Genomic DNA, 27,361 nt, shown 5'->3' with positions numbered 1-27,361 from the left:
TCTAATTTAATTTATTTTAATCTACTGTTTATTCTTACATTTCATTGTGCAAACCTGCATTGTAAAATGGCAAATAAATGAACCTTTTAACATTGTAAATGAGTTAAATTGGAGCAGCTACTTACGTTTACAAACTACGCAATTTACGTAAACCACATAGGACGGAACATTTCCCGCGTATGTTGCTGTAGTTAGCAATGGCGGATACAAAACTCCTGATGTATGAATGCGTAAATTAACAGATTTATTAATTTAACGGAACACTCAAAAGTCAGATATAGTCTTCTAAATAAATAGTATAATAGCTTTTGATTGTGTAACGGACAACTGGATTACACCTAATCATGCCCAGTACTAACAGTGTGGCATGTATGACTATTTGAACCTTCTTTCAGCTGTGTCCCCGTCTCCGCCGGTGTGAAACGAACTCAAGAGGAAGTTAAAAAATAAGTATGAAAATATAATTCAAAGCAGTAAACACCCACAGCATAAATCCAGCTGTCCTTCCTGCATCTGTCAGTTTAAACTGTGTTGTTTTAGCCTGGATTATGACTTAAGCTTCTATAATATTCAGGTTACATCAAATTATCTATAACTTTATCAGAGAGTTTTATATTTCACTACTCCAAAGCTTACAGACATTCAAATTACATATAGTGTAGTTCTTATATAAACTTAAAATACAGTGCTATGGAAAAAAACAATCTACACAACATGAATATAATAAACACAGTGATTACATGTAAGTTATGAAAAACAACACTGATCAAAATCTATTTTAATAAATCATGTGATACTGAACTATGGTAATAACATTTGAACATGTCCACAGTGGATGTTATTTAAAGGACTAGTGTTATTGAATGATTCAGACTGTTTAGTACAGATTGAGTGTACTACCGCTGACAGTTTTTCAGAGCAAATGTGTAGATTTTTAGATAGTTTAAAAAAAAAAGCTTTTGTCTTCCATTAAATGTACTTAAGTCTAAAAACGTGCAGACACTTGTTGAAACCTGCCTTTAAAAGATACAGCTCAATCAAGTGTGTACAGATTTTTTTAGGTAATGCAATACCTACATTTTATTTCTGGATTTAGAACCAGTGATGTTCAAAACACTATGGCTCTTGCAGCTTTCCCAGAAACTCCTCTATTTCTCTACACATTGAGCTCCTGTTTTTGTCTTTAATGTTCTTCAGAGATCTGATGCTGTCCCCACGAAAGAAGGATTGATGCGGTATCGCTGCCGCCTTCATGTGATATCGTATTGAACTTTGGTACTCCTTTCGATCGTAGCTTAAATATTTTGCGTAGTGGTTGTAAAGGACCTGCTGCTCTGGAGGTTCCAGATCCCTTTTTAGCATTTCCTGATACATCTGCTCAGCTTTAGCCTGGCCGTGACTCGATTTTGCGTACATATTTGCGAGGTCTATTTCCTTCACAAATCGAGAATGAGGGTAAAGAGAAATCACCTCCTTATGGAGACTGATTGCTCTGTCTGTCATGCTTTGCTTTGGGCGACTTTCTCTAAAATTAATGATCTTCCATTTGTAACAGAGTGCAGCACATCTCTTCAGATAACGCTCATCTGGATGGTTTTCCAGAGCCTCGTCTGCCAATTTAATGCCCTCATCAAAAGAAATATAATGACTGTAAACCCTTATTAATGGTTTCATACCACTGTAGCTGCTGACGGGATTTCTCAAAACCTTTCTGGCTAACTCTCGTGCTTCATCTTCAATTCTCTCTTCTTTCTTAGCACATTGCTCAAGGTAGTAAGCAGCGAGGTACAAGTTCTCTGGATCCTGTTCCTTGGCGATTCTCACTTTCTCCATCATGTCAGCCTCCAGCCCCGTTTTGCTGTGTGTAAAAGCTCTCGCTAACACTAAGACATGGCTGGTGTTCCACTCCACCATGTCCGGCTGCATCTTGATGGCTCTCTGGAAGTAATCTGCAGCCGGATTTTTGTCTGTGCTGAAATTCATCAGGGTCCAGGCTTTTTCAGCGTAGACCTCTGGATGGAGCTCATCCTGGGATGGAGATGGGTATTTATTCATCAGGGCGTCGATTTTTGTCAGGTAAGCCTGACTCTCTGCTTGGTCTCCCAGGTGGTGGTTCAGCCAAGCCAGGTTCCCGTAGTTCACCACTAACCAGGGACCCTCATCTGCACTTCTCATCTGGCGGAAGGCCTCTGCAGCCTTGTTGAACAAACTCTGGGCGTCTTTAGTGAGCCCCAACTTGTATTGAATGAAACCCCGCAGGTTGTAAATGTGACCCAGCCAGCTGTTTCCCTCCTCTGTGCCGATGTCCTCCAGCTGGTCACGGAAACGGAGAAGTTTGTTCCTGCTGGGGTCCAGATCCCAGGTGAAGTGGCACTGCAGGGCCTCCAGTTTGGACTCCAGTGTTGTTTGACTCTGAGCAGCACTGATGGAGAGTAAAAATAACAAATATTAAAACACATCACCAGTAGGTTAAAGTAACATGCTCTTAAAGTGTCAGTAGGCAGTATATTTTTGGCATCATTGGGCAAAAATTCCATAATAACCTTTCAGCATATTGTAATTCAAGTGTTCTGAGAGATAACTAGACTTCTGCACCTCCTCATGGCTCTATTTTCAGGCTTTAGAACATCTAGACCGTGATGGGAGACTTTGACGAATCACAGGTCATTTCAGAGAGAGAGCGTTCCTATTGGATGCGCTCTGGTCATGTGACCGGAACTTGGCGTTACTTCACCAGATTTCACAATGGCAGCGGCGTCACAAACGTTCTCATTTTACAGCTAAATCGTGCACTACAAGATGAATGAAATAGGCATTAACGTAACATAATATTGATTCATATTTGATCAGCGCTGCAGTTTGACCATTTGGTCGGAGTTCGCGAGTGATTGACAGCCGCTTCTCATAGACAGCAGATGGATATCAGACCTCAGATCAGCTCTTACCTGCTTTTTTTCCTCCAGTCTGTGAAATTTTGCAGATGCCGTTAGGAGCACCGGAGGACACAGAGGCACATGATTTTGTTCAGGTTACCTGTCTCATGCACTACTGTCACGATATAGTCACGTTTTATAAAAATAACTTTTTTAATCATATTTGCTCCAATCTCTCCTACTTCAGCTTTAATGTACGTGTGCTATGTTTGGATAACCACTGTTCATCTCATGTGGAGGAAGGGAGGAACATGGAAATGGAGTTAGGAGCATTGAATGGACAGGAAGGAAATAAGGAGGGAAAGATTTTCTTTTCTATTTGTTAGTTGCCTTCTGGAGCGAACACAAAATAATTTCACTACACGTTGTACTGTGTATGGTTGTATACAGTATGGAAAATTAGTGGATGGAAAGGAAGGAAATGGGTAAGGAAATGAGGGAAGGAATGGATAAGAGAAGAAGTAACAGAGAGGATAAAAACATGGAGGACAGTAAGGAACAAAGGATGAAAGAAAACCCAAAGGGGAATGAGGTATGCAGTGAATAAATAAATAAAGGAAGAAACAGACTGAGGCAGGAGGAGAAAAAGAAGGAGGGGAGGACACAGGGGAGGAAGAACAGACAGAAGGGAATAAGGCAAGAGATAAGAAAAAGATGGCTTAAAGAGATAAGGAAGGAGGAGGCAAGTAAGGAAGGTAGGAAGAAAATGATAAAAAAAAGTATGAGAAACAGAGGAAAGCAAGGAAGACAGGAAGGATGAAATGGTTTAAAGATAATAGGATAGTAATAACAACAACATTTAGCATTTCTCCACCAGAATTATAATACTGGAGGTGGGATGAAACTTTCAGAAAACAATTGATTTATAATAATTGTTAAGAATAAGAAAGAAAATAAATTTTTAAAATTCATGTGGCCCTAGCTGAAAGGGAAGAATGAAGAAAGGAAAAGAACAAGAAACAAGAGAGAAAAGTAAGAAGCCTACATTATTTACTCCAACAATGATATGAAATGCAGAAGCAGCTATATTCACCTCATCATTCAGCTGTTTCCTCGACTCAGTAGTTCTCTAAATATTGGGCTGGTTTTTGCTCTTGATGCTGGATTTGGGTTCGCTGGTATAAAGTCAGTGATGTCCAACTTCTGCTTTGCTGTAAATGATGTGATGTTGTTGAGGATGCAGCTTTAAATGCTCTCACTGAAGTCGAAGCAGACTGTAGAGGAGGGGCATTTGTGTGTAAAGCCTATTGTTTAGTCCTAATGGCCTTGACTTTCTTTTCCCAGGAATGGAAACTTACAGCCACATCTGAATAAACTAAAACATGACTCATCAAATTGTGTGATTATATTTTCTTTTAAGTTGATTTAAAGTTAGAAAGTTGTATTTCTACTTGAGGAATATGATGCCACACTGAGTGAAATATTCAAACCCAAGATGCCATATTCTTTATGGTTGCAACATCTTATCAAATATTAAGGTGACATGTGCATTATTTTATATTTATATGCATTTATATATGTAGTAGCCTATATGTGGACACACTGAGCAGCGGGTATGAAGAGCCATCAGTTACCTGGACACACCTGCATTATGACTCTGCTGTTACCTACTGGTGTAACCAGGTTACTGTTGGGTTACCACTTCACACTGACAGGGAAACACTTTGACACAAAGGCTCGTATTTGATCATTTGTCACCTGTTCACATGTCACCTTGGAGTTATACAACTGCATGTGGGCGATGTTCATCCATGTTGACTTAAAAGTTGAAAGTTGTAGTTTGATTAACGTCCATCAGCGCCCTGTGTAGTACAGTACTGCAAGATAGTGAAGCCTACATGAATTTCTTGTATAATAACCACCAAAACAAAACAACTTAAAGATTTCTTAGTGTACATAATGTATATTTATTAGTATTAGTAGGCTATTGTGTACAACTGAGACACAGCTTGACATACTTTATACATACAATCAGTTGCATCTGGCAATAAAATTCAGGTTACATCAAATTATCTATAACATTATCAGAGAGTTTTATATTTCACTACTCCAAAGCTTACAGACATTCAAATTACATATAGTGTAGTTCTTATATAAACTTAAAATACAGTGCTATGGAAAAAAAACAATCTACACAACAGGAATATAATAAACACAGTGATTCCATGTAAGTTATGAAAATCAACACTGATCAAAATCTATTTTAATAAATCATGTGATACTGAATTATAGTAATAACATTTGAACATGTCCACAGTGGATGTTATTTAAAGGACTAGAGTTATTGAATGATTCAGCCTGTTTAGTACAGATTGAGTGTACTACTGCTGACAGTTTTTCAGAGCAAATGTGTAGATTTTTATATAGTTTTTAAAAAAAGCTTTTGTCTTCCATTAAATGTACTTAAGTCTAAAAACGTGCAGACACTTGTTGAAACCTGCCTTTAAAGGATACAGCTTAATCAATAAGTGCGTACAGATTTTTTTAGGTAATGTAATACCTACATTTTGTTCTTGATTTAGAACCAGTCCTGTTCAAAACACTATGGTCTTTGCAGGTTTGCCAGAAACTCCTCTATTTCTCTACACATTCGGCTCCTGCCTTTGGCTTTAATCTTCTGCAGAGTTGTGATGCTGCTCTCATGACAGAAGGAATGTTGCGGTATCGCTGCCGCCTTCATGTGATATCGTATTGAACTTTGTTCCTCCTTTCGATCGAAGTATAAATATTTAGCGTAGTGGTTGTAAAGGACCTGCTTTTCTGGAGGTTCCAGATCCCTTTCTAGCAGTTGCCGATACATCTGCTCAGCTTTAGCCTGGCCTTGATTGAATTTTTCGTATATATATGCGAGGTCTAGTTCCTTCATGAGTGAAGAATGAGGGTAAAGAGAAATCACCTCCTCATGGAGACTGATTGCTCTTTTGATCATTCTTTGCTCTGGGCGACTGTCCCTGAAAAGCATGATCTTCCATTTGTAACAGAGTGCAGCACATCTCTTCAGATAACGCTCATCTGGATGGTTTTCCAGAGCCTCGTCTGCCAATTCAATGGCCTCATCAATAGAAACATAGTTTCTGTAAACCCTTATTAATGGTTTCATACCACTGTAGCTGCTGACGGGATTTCTCAAAACCTTTCTGGCTAACTCTCGTGCTTCATCTTCAATTCTCTCTCCTTTCTTAGCACATTGCTCAAGGTAGTAAGCAGCGAGGTACAAGTTCTCTGGATCCTGTTCCTTGGCGATTCTCACTTTCTCCAACATGTCAGCCTCCAGCCCCGTGTTGCTGTCTTTAAAAGCTCTCGCTAACACTAAGATGTGGCTGGTGTTCCACTCCACCATGTCCGGCTGCATCTTGATGGCTCTCTGGAAGTAATCTGCAGCCAGTTTTTTGTCTGATCTGAACTTCATCAGGGTCCAGGCTTTTTCAGCGTAGATCTCTGGATGGAGCTCGTCCTGGGATGGAGATGGGTATTTATTTTTCAGGGCGTCGATCTTTGTCAGGTAAGCCTGACTCTCTGCTTGGTCTCCCAGGTGGTGGTTCAGCCAAGCCAGGTTCCCGTAGTTCACCACTAACCAGGGACCCTCATCTGCACTTCTCATCTGGCGGAAGGCCTCTGCAGCCTTGTTGAACAAACTCTGGGCGTCTTCAGTCAACCCCAGCTTGTATTGAATGAACCCCCGCAGGTTGTAAATGTGACCCAGCCAGCTGTTTCCCTCCTCTGTGCCGATGTCCTCCAGCTGGTACCTGAGATGGAAAAGCTTGTTCCTGCTGGGGTCCAGATCCCAGGTGAAGTGGCACTGCAGGGCCTCCAGTTTGGACTCCAGTGTTGTTTGACTCTGAGCAGCACTGATGGAGAGCAAAAATAACAAATATTAAAACACATCACCAGTAGGTTAAAGTAATCTGCTCTTAATGTACGTATGCTATGTTTGGATAACCACTGTTCATCTCATGTGGAGGAAGGGAGGAACATAGAAATAGAGTTAGGAGCAGTGAATGGACAGGAAGGAAATAATGAGGGAAAGATTTCCTTTTCTATTTGTTAGTTGCCTTCTGGAGCTGGAAAAGAAAATAATTTCACTACACGTTGTACTGTGTATGGTTGTATATGTGATAAATAAACGTGATTTGATTTGATAGACAGCAAGGAAATAAGGAATAAGGGGGAATGGAGGGGGGTGGAAATGGATTAAAGAGTATTAGAGGATAGGAAGGAAATAAGGAAGGAGTCATGAAAGAAGAGAGGATAGGAAGGAAAAGAATATGGACCAACAGACGGCTGGAAAGAAAAAGTTGGCTGAAAGATAATAAGGAAAAGGAAAGTAGGTATAGAAGTAAAACTTGAAATGGGAACAGAGGACAAAGGAAGGAAAATTAGTGGATGGAAAGGAAGGAAATGGGTAAGGAAATGAGGGAAGGAATGGATAAGAGAAGAAGTAACAGAGAGGATAAAAACATGGAGGACAAGAAGGAACAAAGGATGAAAGAAAACACAAAGGAGAATGAGGTTCAATGAATAAATAAATAAAAGAAGAAACAGAGTGAGGCAGGAGGAGAAAAAGAAGGAGGGAGGGACAGAGCGGAGGAAGAACAGACAGAAGGGAATAAGGCAAGAGATAAGAAAAAGATGGCTGAAAGAGGTAAGGAAGGAGGAGGCAAGTAAGGAAGGAAGAAAATGACAGAAATGGTGTGAGACAGAGGAAAGCAAGGAAGACAGGAAGGATGAAATGGTTTAATGATAATAGGATAATAATAACAACAACAACAACTGTAAGAGAAATGATGCTGACACATACTGAGGTTGTGGTGTAATTCACTGTTAGGAACACTAGGTGGCGCTGTGTTAATTGCCTGACCCAGCCACGGGTATATAGGTAGGAAGTGTTGTGTTGATGTCAGGGTTTAGCCCAGAAGGGCAAAGGGTTTTTGACCGCAGTGATGCTGATGTGGTTGCCGTGTTGTGTTGTTTGGCTTGTTGTTATGGAAATCGGACTTTCTTCTTTATTGCACTATCATGAATAAACTTTCAGAAAACAATTGATTTATAATAATTGTTAAGAATAAGAAAGAAAATACAATTTTTAAAATTCATGTGGGCCTAGCTGAAAGGGAAGAATGAAGAAAGGAAAAGAACAAGAAACAAGAGAGAAAAGTAAGACGCCTACATTATTTACTCCAACAATGATATGAAGTGCAGAAGCAGCTACTCACCTCATCATTCAGCTGTTTCCTCGACTCAGTAGTTCTCTAAATATTGGGCTGGTTTTTGCTCTTGATGCTGGATTTGGATTCGCTGGTATAAAGTCAGTGATGTCCAACTTCTGCTTTGCTGTAAATGATGTGATGTTGTTGAGGATGCAGCTTTAAATGCTCTCACTGAAGTCAAAGCAGACTGTAGAGGAGGGGCATTTGCAGGTAAAGTCTTTTGATCATTCTTAATGCACCTTGTCTTCGTTTTCCAGGAATGTAAACCTACAGCCACATCTGAATAAACTAAAAAATGACTCATCAAATTTTGTGATTATTTTTTCTCTACAATTGAAAGTTAAAAACAGTTTGTTTCTTCTTGAAGAACACATTTTTATGTATTATCTATTTTTATTGAGGTTTTCATAACAAACATATTAATAAAATGGTCAGTCTCTGCAGCAAATAGGCAGTGGGCAATACCATCAAATTATTATGCAAGTAAATAAAAAAATAGTAGCCTAATTAAACAGAGGTGAAATTATGTTACAGTAATTACAATATACATAAATCTTAAAGGTCACATGGGCTACTACACTTTATAATCTTATTCCAATTGACCCCCCCTTTCTAAACTCCATGAAGCTCCAGATATAAACTACCAGCTTTCCTTTAGTAATGTATGTTAGTTTTTCCATAGCAATACATGCTGATCCTTAATAGCCTATATATTTATTTATTAAAGCTATTCCTCTCTTAGTTTGTAAAGGAGACACACGTCTATTAGTGCAAGGCCACTCTTCTTAGTGATCAAATCACTTGGATGAATATCCAGGACACACAACTTTGGCCAACAAGTGATTTCAGTTTTGTTATCTGGTTAACCTCCCACATTTATTAAGTCTTGTGTTCTGTCTTCACCTTGACTTTCGTTTTCTAGGAATGGAAACCTACACTTCCATATGAAGAAACTAAACCAAGACTCATAAAATGTTGTCATAATATTTGCTCTTAAGTTGATTTATGGGTTTAGCAGAACTCAGAAACTATTAAACTTAGGAACTTCAAATTTGGTATGATGGTTGACAGTGTGGTCTAGTTGTGCCTTTTGGGAGTTAGAAGTCCATGGAAGCGTATTCCCCATATGAAGAAACTAAACCATGACTCATAAAATGTCATAATACTTGCTCTGAAGTTGATTTATGGTTAGACACAGTTTTTTTTTATTGAAGATATAATAACCTATAGATGCCACACTGAGTGAAATATTCAAACCAAAGAAACCTAATTTCTATGGCTGCACTTTCTCATCAAATAGAAATATTATGATGTCATGTGCATCATCTTAAACACATTTATAGAGTATATGTATATGTACACTTTGAGCAGCGGCCGTCTGCAGTGTCCATGAAGAGCTGTGACAGTGGTTGGCGACGGAGAGACACCTGCATTATCAAGTCAAGTTCAACTTTATTGTAATTTTTACACATACAAAGTACACGGTTAAAACGAAATGACGTTGCTCACGAACCAAGGTGCAAACAGACATACAAAAACAGTCACAAACATAGAACATAACACAGTGAACAAAGTGCAAAGTGTAATTAATTATGACGCTCAGCTGCCTCCCACTGGTGTCACCTGGTTACTGTTTGGTTATCACCTCTCACACTGACATAAAAACTCATATCATTTTTATTTTTCACTTGTTCACCTGTCACCGTGGACATACTGTTATGCAGTCGTATTTTTTTATCTTTTAATTTCATTAGACGGATACTTTTAACCGTTAAAACATTTGATTTTTAAGTTTATTTTATTCTAATTTAATTTATTTTAATCTACTGTTTATTCTTACATTTCATTGTGCAAACCTGCATTGTAAAATGGCAAATAAATGAACCTTTTAACATTGTAAATGAGTTAAATTGGAGCAGCTACTTACGTTTACAAACTGCGCAATTTACGTAAACCACGTAGGACGGAACATTTCCCGGGTATGTTGCTGTAGTTAGCAATGGCGGAGCTCAAAGAGACAGACGCTGCTCAGCTACACCAGAGGTCTGTACTACGAAGCGAGTTCAATATACCCAGGGTATCTTCTCGTTATCTGGCTTTCCTAACCCTAACAAACGAGATCCCGCTAAGCGCTCCTACGAAGGTGGTTATCAACTCGTTAAACCAACCCAGAGTTTCTCCATCTGGTTATGAGCACATTCACATGAACAGGGAGGTTTTTGCAGCATCTGGCCAATCACAGACATGAACAAGACTACTGTCAGCAGACAGACAGAGCGGCACATTTTACAAAGAAAGAGCAAACTATATTAGACAAATACGAAGAAGTTAAACACATAATCCAGATTTAAAGTAACACAGTTGAATCTGCCAAATGCAGGAAGACTAGCACCAGCAGAAAAAACTCCTGATGTATGAATGCGTAAATGAACAGATTTATTAATTTAACGGAACACTCAAAAGTCAGATATAGTCTTCTAAATAGTCTAAAGAAATAACTTTTCTTTGTGTAATGGAATCCTGGATTACACCTAATTATGCCCAGTACTAACACTTAGGAAATAGCCGGTTGGTCGTGCTACGGTTGCTAAAAATAGTAACACACTACCAGAATATGTCTGATGATCCTCGCCTCGAAACCCGTCTCACCCAAACCTCATGCCATTAATATTTAGCAAACACACATGAATAGATGGTTCTAAGGTGGATCTTTTATCGTTGCCGTTATAATGACGGTCATTTATCATTGTTATCGCTATTTCCTATTGGCTTTATTATCGCAGATCATCGAGCTATTAATGCTATAAATAGTAACATTAACGCGCTACCAAAACACGGCTGATGATCATCGCCTCGTATCCCGCGTTGTAATGATATGAAAGATGTAATTGGCTTTATTATTAAGGCGGTTCAAACGGTGTGTTAATATTGTCTGTTGTGCTTAATCTATGGTAGAAATTAAGCAGTGTGTGCTGTATGTAAATATTACAATATTTTGTTTATCACAAGCATTGACTATTAACTTTATACACTTGCCATTGTGATTAATTAATAGCCTATCATTTAGGAACAGGACAGAATAGTTTATATATAATATTATAATATAATTTAATATAATATAGGCTAATAAAATAGATTATTATTAATACTATTATTACTAGAAGAGTATATATATATTTACTGTATATAATATAATTCAGTGGTATGCTATACATTGTATTTGAATGAAAAAGAACACTTGTATTGAGTCATCTTAATAACATATTTATTATAAACAAATTTTAAAAAACAGTACAGTAATAAAATCAGTGCAATCAGTGGTATATACATTTATCAACAATAAAATCAACAGGAATACAATGTAATGGAACAAAATAGAACAGAATATATATATATATATATATATATAATACAATAAAAAATATATATTATAAATACTATTGTTAATAGAATAATATATATATAATATAATGCAATATAATAAAATATAATATAATATAATACCATATAATATAATATAATACCATGTAATAGAATAGAATAGAATATAGTATCGTATAATAGAATATAATAGATTATTATTAATACTATATTACTAGAATACAATACAGTATATGAAATAGTATATAATACAATACAATATAGGCTAATGTGAACAGAGTTATCAGGGTCGAGTATCTTTTTTTGTGCCATATTCCCAGGCTTCAAGTGCAGCCCTCCACTCAGCCAGAATCACGGTGGCTGTGGCCTGGCAGTACCAATTCCCAAAGTACTGTTGGTGGGTGGCAGGGTCCCACTCCCTCTGACACTGCTTGCAGGTGACGGCGTCACTCTTCCTGGAGTATTTCCTCTTCCTTTTGCCACTCTGTTCCTCCTCCTGTCTTTTCCTCTTGTGGTAATTTTGAGTGGTGTAAGGCACATCTGTCAGGGAAGAACCTGCAGGAATCACAGATTGGAAGGCAGGCAAGAGAGGTTGTGGTGCAGGCAGGTGAGGTTGGGCTGCACACAGGAGAGGTCTGGGCACAAGCAGGAGAGGTCTGAGAGGTTGGGGAGCTGCCTGGAGAGGCGGCTCGAGAGCTGCAAAGAAGGGCGGCCTAAGACCAGCAGATGGAGTTATGTTCAGTCTTTGTTTTAGCTGGGCCATCCCTGCAGTATTAGGGGGCAAAACAAAGATGTGGGGATTTGCCACACTGCTGTTAGGCATGCAGGGTCTGCCTTTCCTTTCAACTGCAGGAGGCAGGCTCTCTGGGCTGACGAAGGTGATTTTTGAGGTGGAGATGGCCTGCTCGCAAAGAGGCTGAGGGCCGTGGTGAGGTGGAGGGCAGCTGTGTGGTTGTTGCAGCTCGCGAAGAGGCTGAGGGCCGTGGTGAGGTGGAGGGCAGCTGTGTGGTGGTTGCAGCTTGTGAAGAGGCTGAGGGCCGTGGTGAGCTGGAGGGCGGCTGTGTGGTGGTTGCAGCTCGTGAAGCGGCTGAAGGCCGTGGTGAGCTGGAGGGCGGCTGTGTGGTGGTTGCAGCTCGTGAAGAGGCTGAGGGCCGTGGTGAGCTGGAGGGCGGCTGTGTGGAGGTGGCAGCAGCAGCAGTGGCAGGTTGGCTCTGGCTTCTAGCGGATCTCACCTCCCGCTTGACCTGGATGGCATAACGGCCTGCCGGATAATGTGAGATGTACCCTTGGAAGGCTCTTTTGTTGACGAGGTTGTTGTGTGAATCAGAGTTTCCTGACTCCTCTGACATTGATGCCACCACATAACCCGCATACCCCAACGCATTTTCTGCCACCCATTGAAAAGTTTGGCCCCTGAATATCCCAAACTGCATCTGATGTTGGCCCAGGAGATGCTGCATATTCTCCGGGTCTCCACCGCGACGCAGAACAGCCATCTTCGCAGACTCTTTCACCCTCTCAGGCGACAGAGCCCGCACCCATGGCCTGTTCTCCCTCTTAATTCGTTTTGCTTCCTCTGTGTCAAAGAGGCTAGCATGGCCATCCCCCCTCCTCCTAAATTTAGGCTCCATTCTGTATGATTGGGGGAAAAAAAAAAAACACAGTTAGAATATGCTTGGTCTGTCCTCTTATATTGTAAAATTATGGCCTGCTATATGTTATATTATAATTTCTTTCTTCTTTCTTAATTTCATATTTACTTTTAGTATATTTCACTACAGAATAGTGATCCAGCAAACTAAGAATGTCATTGCATTGATAACTTGTTTATTTATGCATATGACAATAAAGCCTTTGTATCCTCGTATTATATCCTTGTATCCTGATCTCCAATCTAGCTAAACTAACATAAATTACACTCTGTGTCCATTACTTCTCATGCAAAAGAGGTTATGCAATATGTTGTTGCCTCTGTCTGTCTGTGATACAGTGTTTTCTAATAATGTACTTACTATACAGAATCTGTAAACAATTTAATTTTTTAAAACTAGTTACTGGACCTATGCATTACATGTCTTATTCTCAACTGCTTTACAACCTGTAACTTAACACTATAACATTCTGAAACAATTCATATACACAGGGGCTAAATTAGCATACTCAGCAAAATACCAAATACATAGACTGATCCACACATAAAGAGTGGAAACATAGATTACGTTGGTAAACTGTGGACTACGTATTTTCTGTCTTGTACTATTGATTAACGTTAACGTCAGTGTTATTACCAAATAGCCAGCCCGTTATTAACTGTAGGGCTACATAATGTGCTATGTAAACAGACAGGCTAACACACTAGTGTTGTCAGCTGCCTAAAATAAAGCATAGTGTCATATCAGCTGACGTCAGCTGGTTATGAATGGAGAATCGTTCGCGACTTCAACTAGTGTGAGATAGCCAGGTTACGTGGATATGACATTAGCTTGCTATCGTGCTGGCTCGCCACCAATGTAAACCACATATTTTCAATAAATGGTTGATATGATATAATGTGAAAATGTCGATGAACTTACCCAAAATATAGCGAAAGACATCGGGTCGAAAACAAATTCTGGTGAAGGACTTGACTTTCCGTTGAAGGGAGGGACCTGACGTTGATTTCTAGGGGCGTGGCTTCCGGCGTCAATCTTGGTAGCGATAGCGAGTGTGACTGGTCAAATCTTGGTAGACGCAACGGACGGTGATTGGCTGTCGCCATTCTTGGTAGCAGGGCGGCCTCCGATTGGTCAAATCTTGGTCGAATCTTGGTAGCGATACGCAAGATGATTGGCTCTCAAATGATGGATGAGCTCGACCGAGAGGCGACAGGGAGCACTTAGGCGTGTATGACTATTTGACCCTTCTTTCAGCTGTGTCCTCCATCTCCGGCGGTGTGAAACGGACTCAAGAGGAAGTTCAAAAATGAGTATGAAAATATTATTCAAAGCGTTAAACACCCACAGCATAAATCCAGCTGTCCTTCCTGCATCTGTCAGTTTAAACTGTGTTGTTTTTAGTCTGGATTATGACTGTAACTTCTTCATATGTGTGTAATATCATCATACAATCACCGCACTGAGCTCTGATTGGTCAGTAGGAGGTGCTTTTATACGAGTTGATCTCTTATCTGGAACATAACCTCTCTCTGGAGCAGGTTAGGTGTTCAGCATCAGTTACCATGGTGATCTACCCCGGTAAGAAGTGATCCACCTTCGTAGGACTGAAAACCCTGAAGGGTTAAACCCTGAAGTTACCTCACTAACCACAAATCCTGCTTCGTAGTACAGGCCTACAGGCCTCTGTACTACGAAGCAGGATTTGGCATAATCCAGACTAAAAACAACACAGTTTAAATTGACAGATGCAGGAAGGACAGCTGGATTTATGCTGTGGGTGTTTACCGCTTTTAATTATATTTTCATTCTTATTTTTTAACTTCCTCTTGAGTCCGTTTCACACCGCCGGAGACGGAGGACACATCTGAAAGAAGGTTGAATTAGTCATAGACGCCATGTTGTTAGTACTGGGCATGATTAGGTGTAATCCAGTCATCCATTATACAACTAAAATCTATTTATATCAAGACGAGTATATCTAACTTTTGAGTGTTCCGTTAAATTAATAAGTCTGTTAATTTACTCATTAACACGCCGGCATTTTTTTCTTCTACGCAGCTGTTTTTACTGCATTTGGCAGCTTGAACTGTGTTAATTTAGCCTGGATTATGTGTTTAACTTCTTTAACATGACTCATCAAATTTATCATGATATTTTTTCTTATGTTGATTGAAAGTTAGAAAGTTGTATTTCTTCTTGGGGAATATGATGCCACACTGATATATAGTATATATATTATATATCAGATATATAATATTCAAACCCAAGATGCCATATTCTTTATGGCTGCAACATCTTATCAGATGTTAAGGTGACATGTGCATTATTTTATATTTATAAGCATTTATATATGTAGTAGCCTATATGTGGACACACTGAGCAGCGGGTATGAAGAGCCATCAGTTACCTGGACACACCTGCATTATGACTCTGCTGTTACCTACTGGTGTAACCAGGTTACTGTTGGGTTACCACTTCACACTGACAGGGAAACACTTTGACACAAAGGCTCGTATTTGATCATTTGTCACCTGTTCACATGTCACCTTGGAGTTATACAACTGTATGTGTGCGATGTTCATCCATGTTGACTTACAAGTTGAAAGCTGTATTTTGATTAACGTCCATCAGCGCCCTGTGTAGTACAGTACTGCAAGATAGTGAAGCCTACATGAATTTCTCGTATAATAACCACCAAAACAAAACAACTTAAAGATTTCTTAGTGTACATAATGTATATTTATTAGTATTAGTAGGCTATTGTGTACAACTGAGACACAGCTTGACATACTTTATACATACAATCAGTTGCATCTGGCAATAATATTCAGGTTACATCAAATTATCTATAACATTATCAGAGAGTTTTATATTTCACTACTCCAAAGCTTACAGACATTCAAATTACATATAGTGGAGTTCTTATATAAACTTAAAATACAGTGCTATGGAAAAAAAACAATCAACACAACAGGAATATAATAAACACAGTGATTACATGTAAGTTATGAAAATCAACACTGATCAAAATCTATTTTAATAAATCATGTGATACTGAACTATAGTAATAACATTTGAACATGTCCACAGTAGATGTTATTTAAAGGACTAGTGTTATTGAATGATTCAGCCTGTTTAGTACAGATTGAGTGTACTACTGCTGACAGTTTTTCAGAGCAAATGTGTAGATTTTTAGATAGTTTTAAAAAAAAGCTTTTGTCTTCCATTAAATGTACTTAAGTCTAAAACTTGCAGACACTTGTTGAAACCTGCCTTTAAAGGAAACAGCTCAATCTGAAACCAGTGATGTTCAAAACACTATGGCTCTTGCAGGTTTTCCAGAAACTCCTCTATTTCTCTACACATTCGGTTCCTGCCTTTGGCTGTAATCTTCTTCAGAGTTGTGATGCTGTTCCCATGAAAGAAGGATTGTTGTGGTATCTCTGCCGCCTTCATGTGATATCGTATAGAACTTTCGTGCTCCTTTCGATCGAAGCTTAAATATTTTGCGTAGTGGTTGTAAAGGACCTGCTTCTCTGGAGGTTCCAGATCCCTTTCTAGCATTTCCTGATACATCTGCTCAGCTTTAGCCTGGCCGTGATTGGATTTTGCGTACATATTTGCGAGGTCTATTTCCTTCACAAATCGAGAATGAGGGTAAAGAGAAATCACCTCCTCATGGAGACTGATTGCTCTGTCTATCATGCTTTGCTTTGGGTGACTTTCTCTAAAATTAATGATCTTCCATTTGTAACAGAGTGCAGCACATCTCTTCAGATAACGCTCATCTGGATGGTTTTCCAGAGCCTCGTCTGCCAATTTAATGGCCTCATCAATAGAAACATAATGACTGTAAACCCTTATTAATGGTTTCATACCACTGTAGCTGCTGACGGGATTTCTCAAAACCTTTCTGGCTAACTCTCGTACTTCATCTTCAATTCTCTCTCCTTTCTTAGCACATTGCTCAAGGTAGTAAGCAGCGAGGTACAAGTTCTCTGGATCCTGTTCCTTGGCAATTCTCACTTTCTCCAACATGTCAGCCTCCAGCCCCGTGTTGCTGTGTTTAAAAGCTCTCGCTAACACTAAGACGTGGCTGGTGTTCCACTCCACCATGTCCGGCTGCATCTTGATGGCTCTCTGGAAGTAATCTGCAGCCAGCTGTTTGTCTGTGCTGAAATTCATCAGGGTCCAGGCTTTTTCAGCGTAGATCTCTGGATGGAGCTCGTCCTGGGATGGAGATGGATATTTATTCATCAGGGCGTCGATCTTTGTCAGGTAAGCCTGACTCTCTGCTTGGTCTCCCAGGTGGTGGTTCAGCCAAGCCAGGTTCCCGTAGTTCACCACTAACCAGGGACCCTCATCTTCACTTCTCATCTGGAGGAAGGCCTTTGCAGCCTTGTTGAACAAGCTCTGGGTGTCTTCAGTCAACCCCAGCTTGTATTGAATGAACCCCCGCAGGTTGTAAATGTGACCCAGCCAGCTGTTTCCCTCCTCTGTGCCAATGTCCTCCAGCTGGTCACGGAAACGGAGAAGTTTGTTCCTGCTGGGGTCCAGATCCCAGGTGAAGTGGCACTGCAGGGCCTCCAGTTTGGACTCCAGTGTTGTTTGACTCTGAGCAGCACTGATGGAGAGTAAAAATAACAAATATTAAAACACATCACCAGTAGGTTAAAGTAACATGCTCTTAAAGTGGCAGTAGGCAGTATATGTTTTGGCATCATTGGGCAAAAATTCCATAATAACCTTTCAGCATATTGTAATTCAAGTGTTCTGAGAGATAACTAGACTTCTGCACCTCCTCATGGCTCTGATTTCAGGCTTTAGAACATCTAGCCCGTGACGGGAGACTTTGACGAATCACAGGTCATTTCAGAGAGAGAGCGTTCCTATTGGATGCGCTCTGGTCATGTGACCGGAACTTGGCGTTCCTTCACCAGATTTCACAATGGCAGCGGCGTCACAAACGTTCTAATTTTACAGCTAAACCATACACTACAAGATGAATGAAATAGGCATTAACGTAACATAATATTGATTCATATTTGATCAGCGCTGCCTAGTTTGACCGTTTGGTCGGAGTTCGCGAGTGATTGACAGCTGGCTCTCACAGACAGCAGATGGATATCAGACCTCAGATCAGCTCTTACTGCTTGTTTTCCTCCGGTCTGTGAAATTTTGCAGACCCCGTTAGGAGCACCGGAGGACACAGAGGCACCTGATTTTGTTCAGGTTACCTGTCTCATGTACTACTGTCACGATATAGTCACGTTTTATAAAAATAACTTTTTTTAATCATATTTGCTCTAATCTCTCCTACTTCAGCTTTAATGTACGTGTGCTATGTTTGGATAACCACTGTTCATCTCATGTGGAGGAAGAGAGGAACATAGAAATGGAGTTAGGAGCATTGAATGGACAGGAAGGAAATAAGGAGGGAAATTTTTTCTTTTCTATTTGTTAGTTGCCTTCTGGAGCAAACACAAAATAATTTCACTACACGTTGTACTGTGTATGGTTGTATACAGTATGTGATAAATAAATGTGATTTGATTTGATAGATAGCAAGGAAATAAGGAAGAAAGGAAGGAAGGAATGGAGGGGGGTGGAAATGGATTAAAGAGTATTAGAGGATAGGAAGGAAATAAGGAAGGAATAATGAAAGAAGAGAGGATAGGAAGGAACAGAATATGGACCAACAGATGGCTGGAAAGAAAAAGTAGGCTTAAAGATAATAAGGAAAAGCAAAGTACAAAGGACAAGGACAAAGGAAGGAAAATTAGTGGATGGAAAGGAATGAAATGGGTAAGGTAATGAGGGAAGGAATGGTTAAGAGAAGAAGTAACAGAGAGAGGATAAAAACATGGAGGACAGTAAGGAAGAAAGGATGAAAGAAAACACAAAGGGGAATGAGGTATGCAGTGAATAAATAAATAAAGGAAGAAACAGAGTGAGGCAGGAGGAGAAAAAGAAGGAGGGGAGGACAGAGGGGAGGAAGAACAGACAGAAGGGAATAAGGCAAGAGATAAGAAAAAGATGGCTGAAAGAGGTAAGGAAGGAGGAGGCAAGTAAGGAAGGAAGAAAATGACAGAAATGGTGTGAGACACAGAGGAAAGCAAGGAAGACAGGAAGGATGAAATGGTTTAAAGATAATAGGATAGTAATAACGACAACATTTAGCATTTCTCCACCAGAATTATAATACTGGAGGTGGGATGAAACTTTCAGAAAACAATTGATTCATAATAATTGTTAAGAATAAGAAAGAAAATACAATTTTTAACATTCATGTGGCCCTAGCTGAAAGGGAAGAATGAAGAAAGGAAAAGAACAAGAAACAAGAGAGAAAAGTAAGAAGCCTACATTATTTACTCCAGCAATGATATGAAATGCAGAAGCAGCTACTCACCTCATCATTCAGCTGTTTCCTCGACTCAGTAGTGTTGGATTTGTTGTGCATGGAGTGCTTGCAATGACATGGAGGGGACCTGCTTGTGGTAACCAAGTGGGGAGGCTTGGAACTGTTCTGCTGTTTCTGTGGGTGCACAGTGGTTGTCTCCCAACGTTAGCTTGTGGGGGCGTGTCTCGGGGTGAAGGAGTGGGGGACTTGGGGCTGTTCAGTTGTTGTTGCACTGTTTTGTTCCGCCCCGTGGCGTGCCATGCGGGAATTGAGGAGGTGATTCGGTGACATTTGGAGAGGCTTTGAACTACTCAAGGGCGAGGACAGGGAGGAGGCACACGGGACTGCATGTTCTGTTCTTTTCACAAGGTCACGGGAGGATGGAGTCAGAAGGAAGAACAAGAAAGAAGATATGTAGCAAAATCATCACGTGCCATAAGCTCCTGACTATTGATATTGTGTAAACCATAAAAACGCTGGATCAGGGATAGCTCGGGGTTCAGACTTCGCGAACTGACCCATGCATTGTATGTTGTCAGGGACACGTTGATTGGATCCAGATATCTGTAAACTCTTTTATTTTACTTATGCAACATTGATTGTTCGGAATAAATTGAATCATTATGCTTTAACCCATCTGTTTGGAAAATCTCTTTGTCACACAAGATTAACCAACACGTAACTGTGCCTTGACCTCTTGGAGGTAGAGGGCCGGTTCCTTCAGTAGTTCTCTAAATATTGGGCTGGTTTTTGCTCTTGATGCTGGATTTGGGTTCGCTGGTATAAAGTCAGTGATGTCCAACTTCTGCTTTGTTGTAAATGATGTGATGTTGTTGAGGACGCAGCTTTAAATGCTCACACTGAAGTCGAAGCAAAGCGAAGAGGCGGGGCATTTGCATGTAAAGTCTTTTGTTCAGTCTTAATGCACCTTGACCTCTCGCTTTCCAGGAATGTAAACCTGCAGTCACATCTGAATAAACTAAAAAATGACTCATCAAATTTTGTGATTATTTTTTCTCTGACATTGAAAGTTAGAAACAGTTTGTTTCTTCTTGAAGAGCACATTTTTATGTATTATCTATTTTTATTGAGGTTTTCATAACAAACATATTAATAAAATGGTCGGTCTCTGCAGCAGATAGGCAGTAGACAATACCATCAAATTATTATGCAAGTAAATAAAAAAATAGTAGCCTAATAAAAAACAACACGCCACGCAGCCGCCACGCGCTCCTGACATTGGATGTGTGACCACCACGTTAGGCCCTGTTCACACCAGAGGCCTGTACTACGAAGCGATTTCAATATACCCAGGGTATCTTCTCGTTATCTGCCTTTCCTAACCCTAACAAACGAGATCCCGCTAAGCGGTCCTACGAAGGTGGTTATCAACTCGTTAGACCAACCCAGAGTTTCTCCATCTGGTTATGAGCACATTCACATGAACAGGGAGGTTTTTGCAGCATCTGGCCAATCACAGACATGGACAAGTCTACTGTCAGCAGACAGACAGAGCGGCACATTTAACAAAGAAAGAGCAAACTATATTAGACAAATACGAAGAAGTTAAACACTTAATCCAGATTTAAAGTAACACAGTTGAATCTGCCAAATGCAGGAAGACCAGCTGGTAAAAGAAAAAACTCCTGACGCATGAATGCGTAAATTAACAGATTTATTAATTTAACGGAACACTCAAAAGTCAGATATAGTTGTCTAAATAGTCTAAATAAACAGCTTTACATTGTGTAATGGATTACTAGATTACACCTAATCAAGCCCATTACTAACAGTGAGGTGTGTATGACTTTTTGACCCTTGTTTCAGCTGTGTCCCCGTCTCCGACGGTGTGAAACGGACTCAAGAGGAAGTTAAAAAATAGGTATGAAAATATAATTCAAAGCGGTAAACACCCACAGCATACAGCCAGCTGTCCTTCCTGCATCTGTCAGTTTAAACTGTGTTGTTTTTAGTCTGGATTATGATTTACACTTCTTCATATGTGTGTTATATTATCATACAATCACCGCACTGAGCTCTGATTGGTCAGTAGGAGGTGCTTTTATACGAGTTGATCTCTTATCTGGAACATAACCTCTCTCTGGAGCAGGTTAGGTGTTCAGCATCAGTTACCATGGTGATCTAACCCGGTAAGAATTGATCCACCTTCGTAGGACTGAAAACCCTGAAGTTACCTCGATAACCACAAATCCTGCTTCGTAGTACAGGCCTTAGGCCTACAGGCCTACAGGCCTCTGTACTACGACGCAGGATTTGGCATAATCCAGACTAAAAACAACACAGTTTAAACTGACAGATGCAGGAAGGACAGCTGGATTTATGCTGAGGGTGTTTACCGCCTTTAATTATATTTTCATTCTTATTTTGTAACTTCCTCTTGAGTCCGTTTCACACCGCCGGAGACGGAGGACACATCTGAAAGAAGGTTCAAATAGTCATAGACACCATTTTGTTAGTACTGGGCATGATTAGGTGTAATCCAGTCATCCCTTATACAACTAAACTCTATTTATATCTAGACGAGTATATCTTACTTTTGAGTGTTCCGTTAAATTAATAAATCTGTTAATTTACGCATTCACACGTCTGCATTTTTTTCTTCTACGCAGCTGTTTTTCCTGCATTTGGCAGATTGAACTGTGTTAATTTTAGCCTGGATTATGTGTTTAACTTCTTCGTATTTGTTTAATATAGTTTACTTTTCCTTTGTTAAATGCCACTTCACACTGACAGGGAAACACTTTGACACAAAGGGTCGTATTTGATCATTTGTCACCTTTTCACATGTCACAGAGTTATACAACTGTATGTGTGCGATGTTCATCCATGTTGACTTACAAGTTGAAAGTTGTAGTTTGATTAACGTCCATCAGCGCCCTGTGTAGTACAGTACTGCAAGATAGTGAAGCCTTAATGAATTTCTTGTATAATAACCACCAAAACAAACAGTTTAAAGATTTGTTAGGTTACATAATGTATATTTATTTGTATTAATAGGCTATTGTGTACAACTGAGACACAGCTTGACATACTTTATAAATACAATCAGTTGCATCTGGCAATAATATTCAGGTTACATCAAATTATCAATAACATTATCAGAGAGTTTTATATTTCACTACTCCAAAGCTTACAGACATTCAAATTACATATAGTGTAGTTCTTATATAAACTTAAAATACAGTGCTATGGAAAAAAAAACAATCAACACAACAGGAATATAATAAACACAGTGATTACATGTAAGTTATGAAAATCAACACTGATCAAAATCTATTTTAATAAATCATGTGATACTGAACTATAATAATAACATTTGAACATGTCCACAGTAGATGTTGTTTAAAGGACTAGAGTTATTGAATGATTCAGCCTGTTTAGTACAGATTGAGTGTACTACTGCTGACAGTTTTTCAGAGCTAATAAGTAGATTTTTAGATAGTTTTAAAAAAAAGCTTTTGTCTTCCATTAAATGTACTTAAGTCTAAAAACGTGCAGACACTTGTTGAAACCTGCCTTTAAAGGAAACAGCTCAATCAATAAGTACGTACAGATTATTTTAGGTAATGCAATACCTACATTTTGTTCTGGATTTAGAACCAGTGATGTTCAAAACACTATGGCTCTTGCAGGTTTTCCAGAAACTCCTCTATTTCTCTACACATTGGGTTCCCGCCTTTGGCTGTAATCTTCTTCAGAGTTGTGATGCTGCTCTCATAACAGAAGGATTGTTGCGGTATCGCTGCCGCCTTCATGTGATATCGTATTGAACTTCGTACCTCATTTCGATCGAAGTATAAATATTTTGCGTAGTGGTTGTAAAGGACCTGCTTCTCTCGAGGTTCCAGATCCCTTTCTAGCAGTTGCCGATACATCTGGTCAGCTTCAGCCTGGCCTTGATTGAATTTTGTGTATATATGTGCGAGGTTTATTTCCTTCATAAGTGAAGAATGAGGGTAAAGAGAAATCACCTCCTCATGGAGACTGATTGCTCTGTCAATCATGCTTTGCTTTGGGTGACTGTCCCTGAAAAGCATGATCCACCATTTGTAACAGAGTGCAGCACATCTCTTCAGATAACGCTCATCTGGATGGTTTTCCAGAGCCTCCTCTGCCAAATCAATGGCCTCATCAATAGAAACATAGTTTCTGTAAACCCTTATTAATGGTTTCATACCACTGTAGCTGCTGACGGGATTTCTCAAAACCTTTCTGGCTAACTCTCGTGCTTCATCTTCAATTCTCTCTCCTTTCTTAGCACATTGCTCAAGGTAGTACGCAGCGAGGTACAAGTTCTCTGGATCCTGTTCCTTGGCGATTCTCACTTTCTCCAACATGTCAGCCTCCAGCCCCGTGTTGCTGTGTTTAAAAGCACTCGCCAACCCTAAGACATGGCTGGTGTTCCACTCCACCATATCCGGCTGCATCTTGATGGCTCTCTGGAAGTAATCTGCAGCCAGATTTCTGTCTCTGCTGTACTTCATCAGGGTCCAGGCTTTTTCAGCGTAGATCTCTGGATGGAGCTCGTCCTGGGATGGAGATGGGTATTTATTCATCAGGGCGTCGATCTTTGTCAGGTAAGCCTGACTCTCTGCTTGGTCTCCCAGGTGGTGGTTCAGCCAAGCCAGGTTCCCGTAGTTCACCACTAACCAGGGACCCTCATCTGCACTTCTCATCTGGCGGAAGGCCTCTGCAGCCTTGTTGAACAAACTCTGGGCGTCTTCAGTCAACTTCAGCTTGTATTGAACGAACCCCCGCAGGTTGTAAATGTGACCCAGCCAGCTGTTTCCCTCCTCTATGCCGATGTCCTCCAGCTGGTAACTGAGATGGAAAAGTTTGTACCTGCTGGGGTCCAGATCCCAGGTGAAGTGGCACTGAAGGGCCTCCAGTTTGGACACCAGTGTTGTTTGACTCTGAGCAGCACTGATGGAGAGTAAAAATAACAAATATTAAAGCACATCACCAGTAGGTTAAAAGGACTGTTTGTAACTTTTTACACGTATAAATCACCCAGGTCAATGTCCCATGCGCGCTCATCTGTGGCTACGCTGTTCAGACAAGACTCCAACACAAACTACACGGAAGCACCAAAACCGCAAAGTTATATGTAGTGAAGCCCGTCTTGCAAAACAGTGTTGGCCGCGGTCGGAGGACGCGGGGAGACCATAGCTTTGGTTTCCAGGGCCGGAGTCTCTGCTCCTCTGCTTCTCTGCTCCTCTGCCTGCCTTCCTTCACTCAGCTTGCTCCACCTCTAGACGTTCATGCACGCACACTACACACTGCAGAAGAGTTAGTTTAGCTCTGAGAATATCTAGTGAATGCACTGGGGACGTTTGTGCAGAAATAACTGCTGCAGCTCCTCCAGACCAACAGAGGATTCCCATGTCTTGTGAAGTGACAGGGCTCCGCAGCGAGAAACTTTATCGTCTCCGACCGGGTGCCGGTGTCTCCCTCCGGCCGCAGTCGGGAGGCTGAAGCAGGAAAAGCCAACACTAGGATCAGCATTGATTCATGAGAAACCTTCGTCTGATCAGCTAACATTACTGCCAAGCAAGTGAAATATAGAGTGATATTGTGGTTTTTGGCTGACGTGTGTAACCTCACTGTTTTGAGCGATGCTCGTTCATGTCTATTTAGAGCGAGCAAGTGCGAGCCCGACGCTGACTTCCGCTGACTTAACGGCCACAGGTGTCACTGTTAACAAGCATTTCTGATTCTTACAAACAGTCCCTTTAAACCAATATGCTCTTAAAGTGTCAGTAGGCAGTATATTTTTGGCATAATTGGGCAAAAATTCCATAATAACCTTTCAGCATATTGTAATTCAAGTGTTCTGAGAGATAACTAGACTTCTGCACCTCCTCATAACTCTGTTTTCAGGCTTTAGAAAATCTAGCCAGTGAAGGGAGACTTTGACCAATCACATGTCATTTCATTGAGAGAGCGTTCCTATTGGATGCGCTCTGGTCAAGTGACCGGAGCTTGGTGTTCCTTCACCAGATTTCACAATGGCGGCGGCGTTACAAACTTTCTCATTTTACAGCTAAACCGTGCACTACAAGATGATTCTGAAAACATGTGAGGCGAGAAATAGGCATTAACGTAACATAATATTGATTCATATTTGATCAGCGCTGCAGTTTGACCGTTTGGTCGGAGTTCGCGAGTGATTGACAGCCGGCTCTCATAGACAGCAGCTGGATATCAGATCTCAGATCAGCTCTTACTGCTTGTTTTCCTCCGGACTGTGAAATCTTGCAGATGCCGTTAGGAGCACCGGAAAACACCAGAGGCACATGATTTTGTTCAGGTTACCTGTCTCATGCACTACTGTCACGATATAGTCACGTTTTATAAAAATAACTTTTTTTAATCATATTTGCTCTAATCTCTCCTACTTCAGCTTTAATGTACGTGTGCTATGTTTGGATAACCACTGTTCATCTCATGTGGAGGAAGGGAGGAACATAGAAATGGAGTTAGGAGCATTGAATGGACAGGAAGGAAATAAGGAGGGAACGATTTCCTTTTCTATTTGTTAGTTGCCTTCTGGAGCTGGAACACAAAATAATTTCACTACACGTTGTACTGTGTATGGTTTTATATGTGATAAATAAATGTGATTTGATTTGATAGACAGCAAGGAAATAAGGAAGAAAGGAAGGAAGGAATGGAGGGGGGTGGAAATGGATTAAAGAGTATTAGAGGATAGGAAGGAAATAAGGAAGGAGTAATGAAAGAAGAGAGGATAGGAAGGAAAAGAATATGGACCAACAGACGGCTGGAAAGAAAAAGTAGGCTTAAAGATAATAAGGAAAAGGAAAGTAGGTATAGAAGTAAAACTTGAAATGGGAACAGAGGACAAAGGAAGGAAAATTAGTGGATGGAAAGGAAGGAAATGGGTAAGGAAATGTGGGAAGTAATGGATAAGAGAAGAAGTAACAGAGAGGATATAAACATGGAGGACAAGAAGGAACAAAGGATGAAAGACAACAAAAAGGGGAATGAGGTATGCAATGAATAAATAAATAAAGGAAGAAACAGAGTGAGGCAGGAGGAGAAAATGAAGGAGGGGAGGATACAGGGGAGGAAGAAAAGACAGAAGGGAATAAGGCAAGAGATAAGAAAAAGATGGCTGAAAGAGATAAGGAAGGAGGAGGCAAGTAAGGACGGTAGGAAGGAAGAAAATGACAGAAATGGTGTGAGACAGAGGAAAGCAAGGAAGACAGGAAGGATGAAATGGTTTCAAAGATAATAGGATAGTAATAACAACAACATTTAGCATTTCTCCACCAGAATTATATTCCTGGAGGTGGGATGAAACTTTCAGAAAACAATTGATTTATAATAATTGTTAAGAATAAGAAAGAAAATACCATTTTTAAAATGAATGTGGCCCTAGCTGAAAGGGAAGAATGAAGAAAGGAAAAGAACAAGAAACAAGAGAGAAAAGTAAGAAGCCTACATTATTTACTCCAACAATGATATGAAATGCAGAAGCAGCTACTCACCTCATCATTCAGCTGTTTCCTCGACTCAGTAGTTCTCTAAATATTGGGCTGGTTTTTGCTCTTGATGCTGGATTTGGGTTCGCTGGTATAAAGTCAGTGATGTCCAACTTCTGCTTTGTTGTAAATGATGTGATGTTGTTGAGGACGCAGCTTTAAATGCTCTCACTGAAGTCGAAGTGAAGCGAAGAGGAGGGGCATTTGCAGGTAAAGTCTTGTGATCAGTCTTAATGCACCTTGACCTCTCGTTTTATCT

At 40.2% G+C, this 27,361-nt stretch overlaps 6 protein-coding genes across 8 annotated transcripts in view; all 6 read right to left on the bottom strand.

Moving 5' to 3' along the window:
* LOC119488347 (interferon-induced protein with tetratricopeptide repeats 1-like) overlaps positions 1-27,361 on the bottom strand; it is a 168,353-nt gene that overhangs the window by 51,153 nt on the left and 89,839 nt on the right. The window contains exon 3 of one of the 3 annotated variants that reach the window (XM_037769917.1): positions 4,821-5,445. The exons of 1 other annotated variant lie outside the window; for it this stretch is intronic. The gene's annotated coding sequence lies outside the window, so the exon portion shown is untranslated. Of the gene's footprint in view, positions 1-4,820; positions 5,446-15,896; positions 16,471-27,361 lie in introns of those variants that run through there. One more of the 3 variants, XR_005206939.1, reaches the window with a different exon arrangement.
* Positions 1-27,361, bottom strand: part of LOC119488352 (interferon-induced protein with tetratricopeptide repeats 1-like) — a 202,786-nt gene that overhangs the window by 89,510 nt on the left and 85,915 nt on the right. The gene's annotated exons all lie outside the window — the stretch shown is intronic.
* LOC119488351 (interferon-induced protein with tetratricopeptide repeats 1-like) lies at positions 1,052-19,618 on the bottom strand. Its single transcript, XM_037769922.1, has 3 exons — positions 19,586-19,618; positions 16,485-17,800; positions 1,052-1,106 (listed from the first exon to the last, which is right to left on the bottom strand). Exons 1-2 carry the CDS (start codon positions 19,591-19,593, stop codon positions 16,495-16,497), a joined length of 1,314 nt encoding a protein of 437 aa, XP_037625850.1. The 5' UTR covers positions 19,594-19,618; the 3' UTR covers positions 1,052-1,106; positions 16,485-16,494.
* Positions 1,117-4,147, bottom strand: LOC119488349 (interferon-induced protein with tetratricopeptide repeats 5-like). The gene is made up of 2 exons (XM_037769920.1): positions 3,967-4,147; positions 1,117-2,422 (listed from the first exon to the last, which is right to left on the bottom strand). Exons 1-2 carry the CDS (start codon positions 3,972-3,974, stop codon positions 1,117-1,119), a joined length of 1,314 nt encoding a protein of 437 aa, XP_037625848.1. The 5' UTR covers positions 3,975-4,147.
* On the bottom strand, positions 5,476-8,302 carry LOC119488350 (interferon-induced protein with tetratricopeptide repeats 1-like). Its single transcript, XM_037769921.1, has 2 exons — positions 8,147-8,302; positions 5,476-6,781 (listed from the first exon to the last, which is right to left on the bottom strand). The coding sequence occupies exons 1-2, from the start codon at positions 8,152-8,154 to the stop codon at positions 5,476-5,478; spliced, it is 1,314 nt and encodes a 437-aa protein (XP_037625849.1). The 5' UTR covers positions 8,155-8,302.
* On the bottom strand, positions 15,886-27,319 carry LOC119488341 (interferon-induced protein with tetratricopeptide repeats 1-like). Its single transcript, XM_037769910.1, has 3 exons — positions 27,109-27,319; positions 23,110-24,520; positions 15,886-16,445 (listed from the first exon to the last, which is right to left on the bottom strand). Exons 1-2 carry the CDS (start codon positions 27,114-27,116, stop codon positions 23,215-23,217), a joined length of 1,314 nt encoding a protein of 437 aa, XP_037625838.1. The 5' UTR covers positions 27,117-27,319; the 3' UTR covers positions 15,886-16,445; positions 23,110-23,214.

This window comes from Sebastes umbrosus, chromosome 5, assembly GCF_015220745.1.
Source record: "Sebastes umbrosus isolate fSebUmb1 chromosome 5, fSebUmb1.pri, whole genome shotgun sequence".
NCBI classification, from domain to species: domain Eukaryota; kingdom Metazoa; phylum Chordata; class Actinopteri; order Perciformes; family Sebastidae; genus Sebastes; species Sebastes umbrosus.
This window is presented reverse-complemented; position numbering and strand designations above follow the sequence as displayed.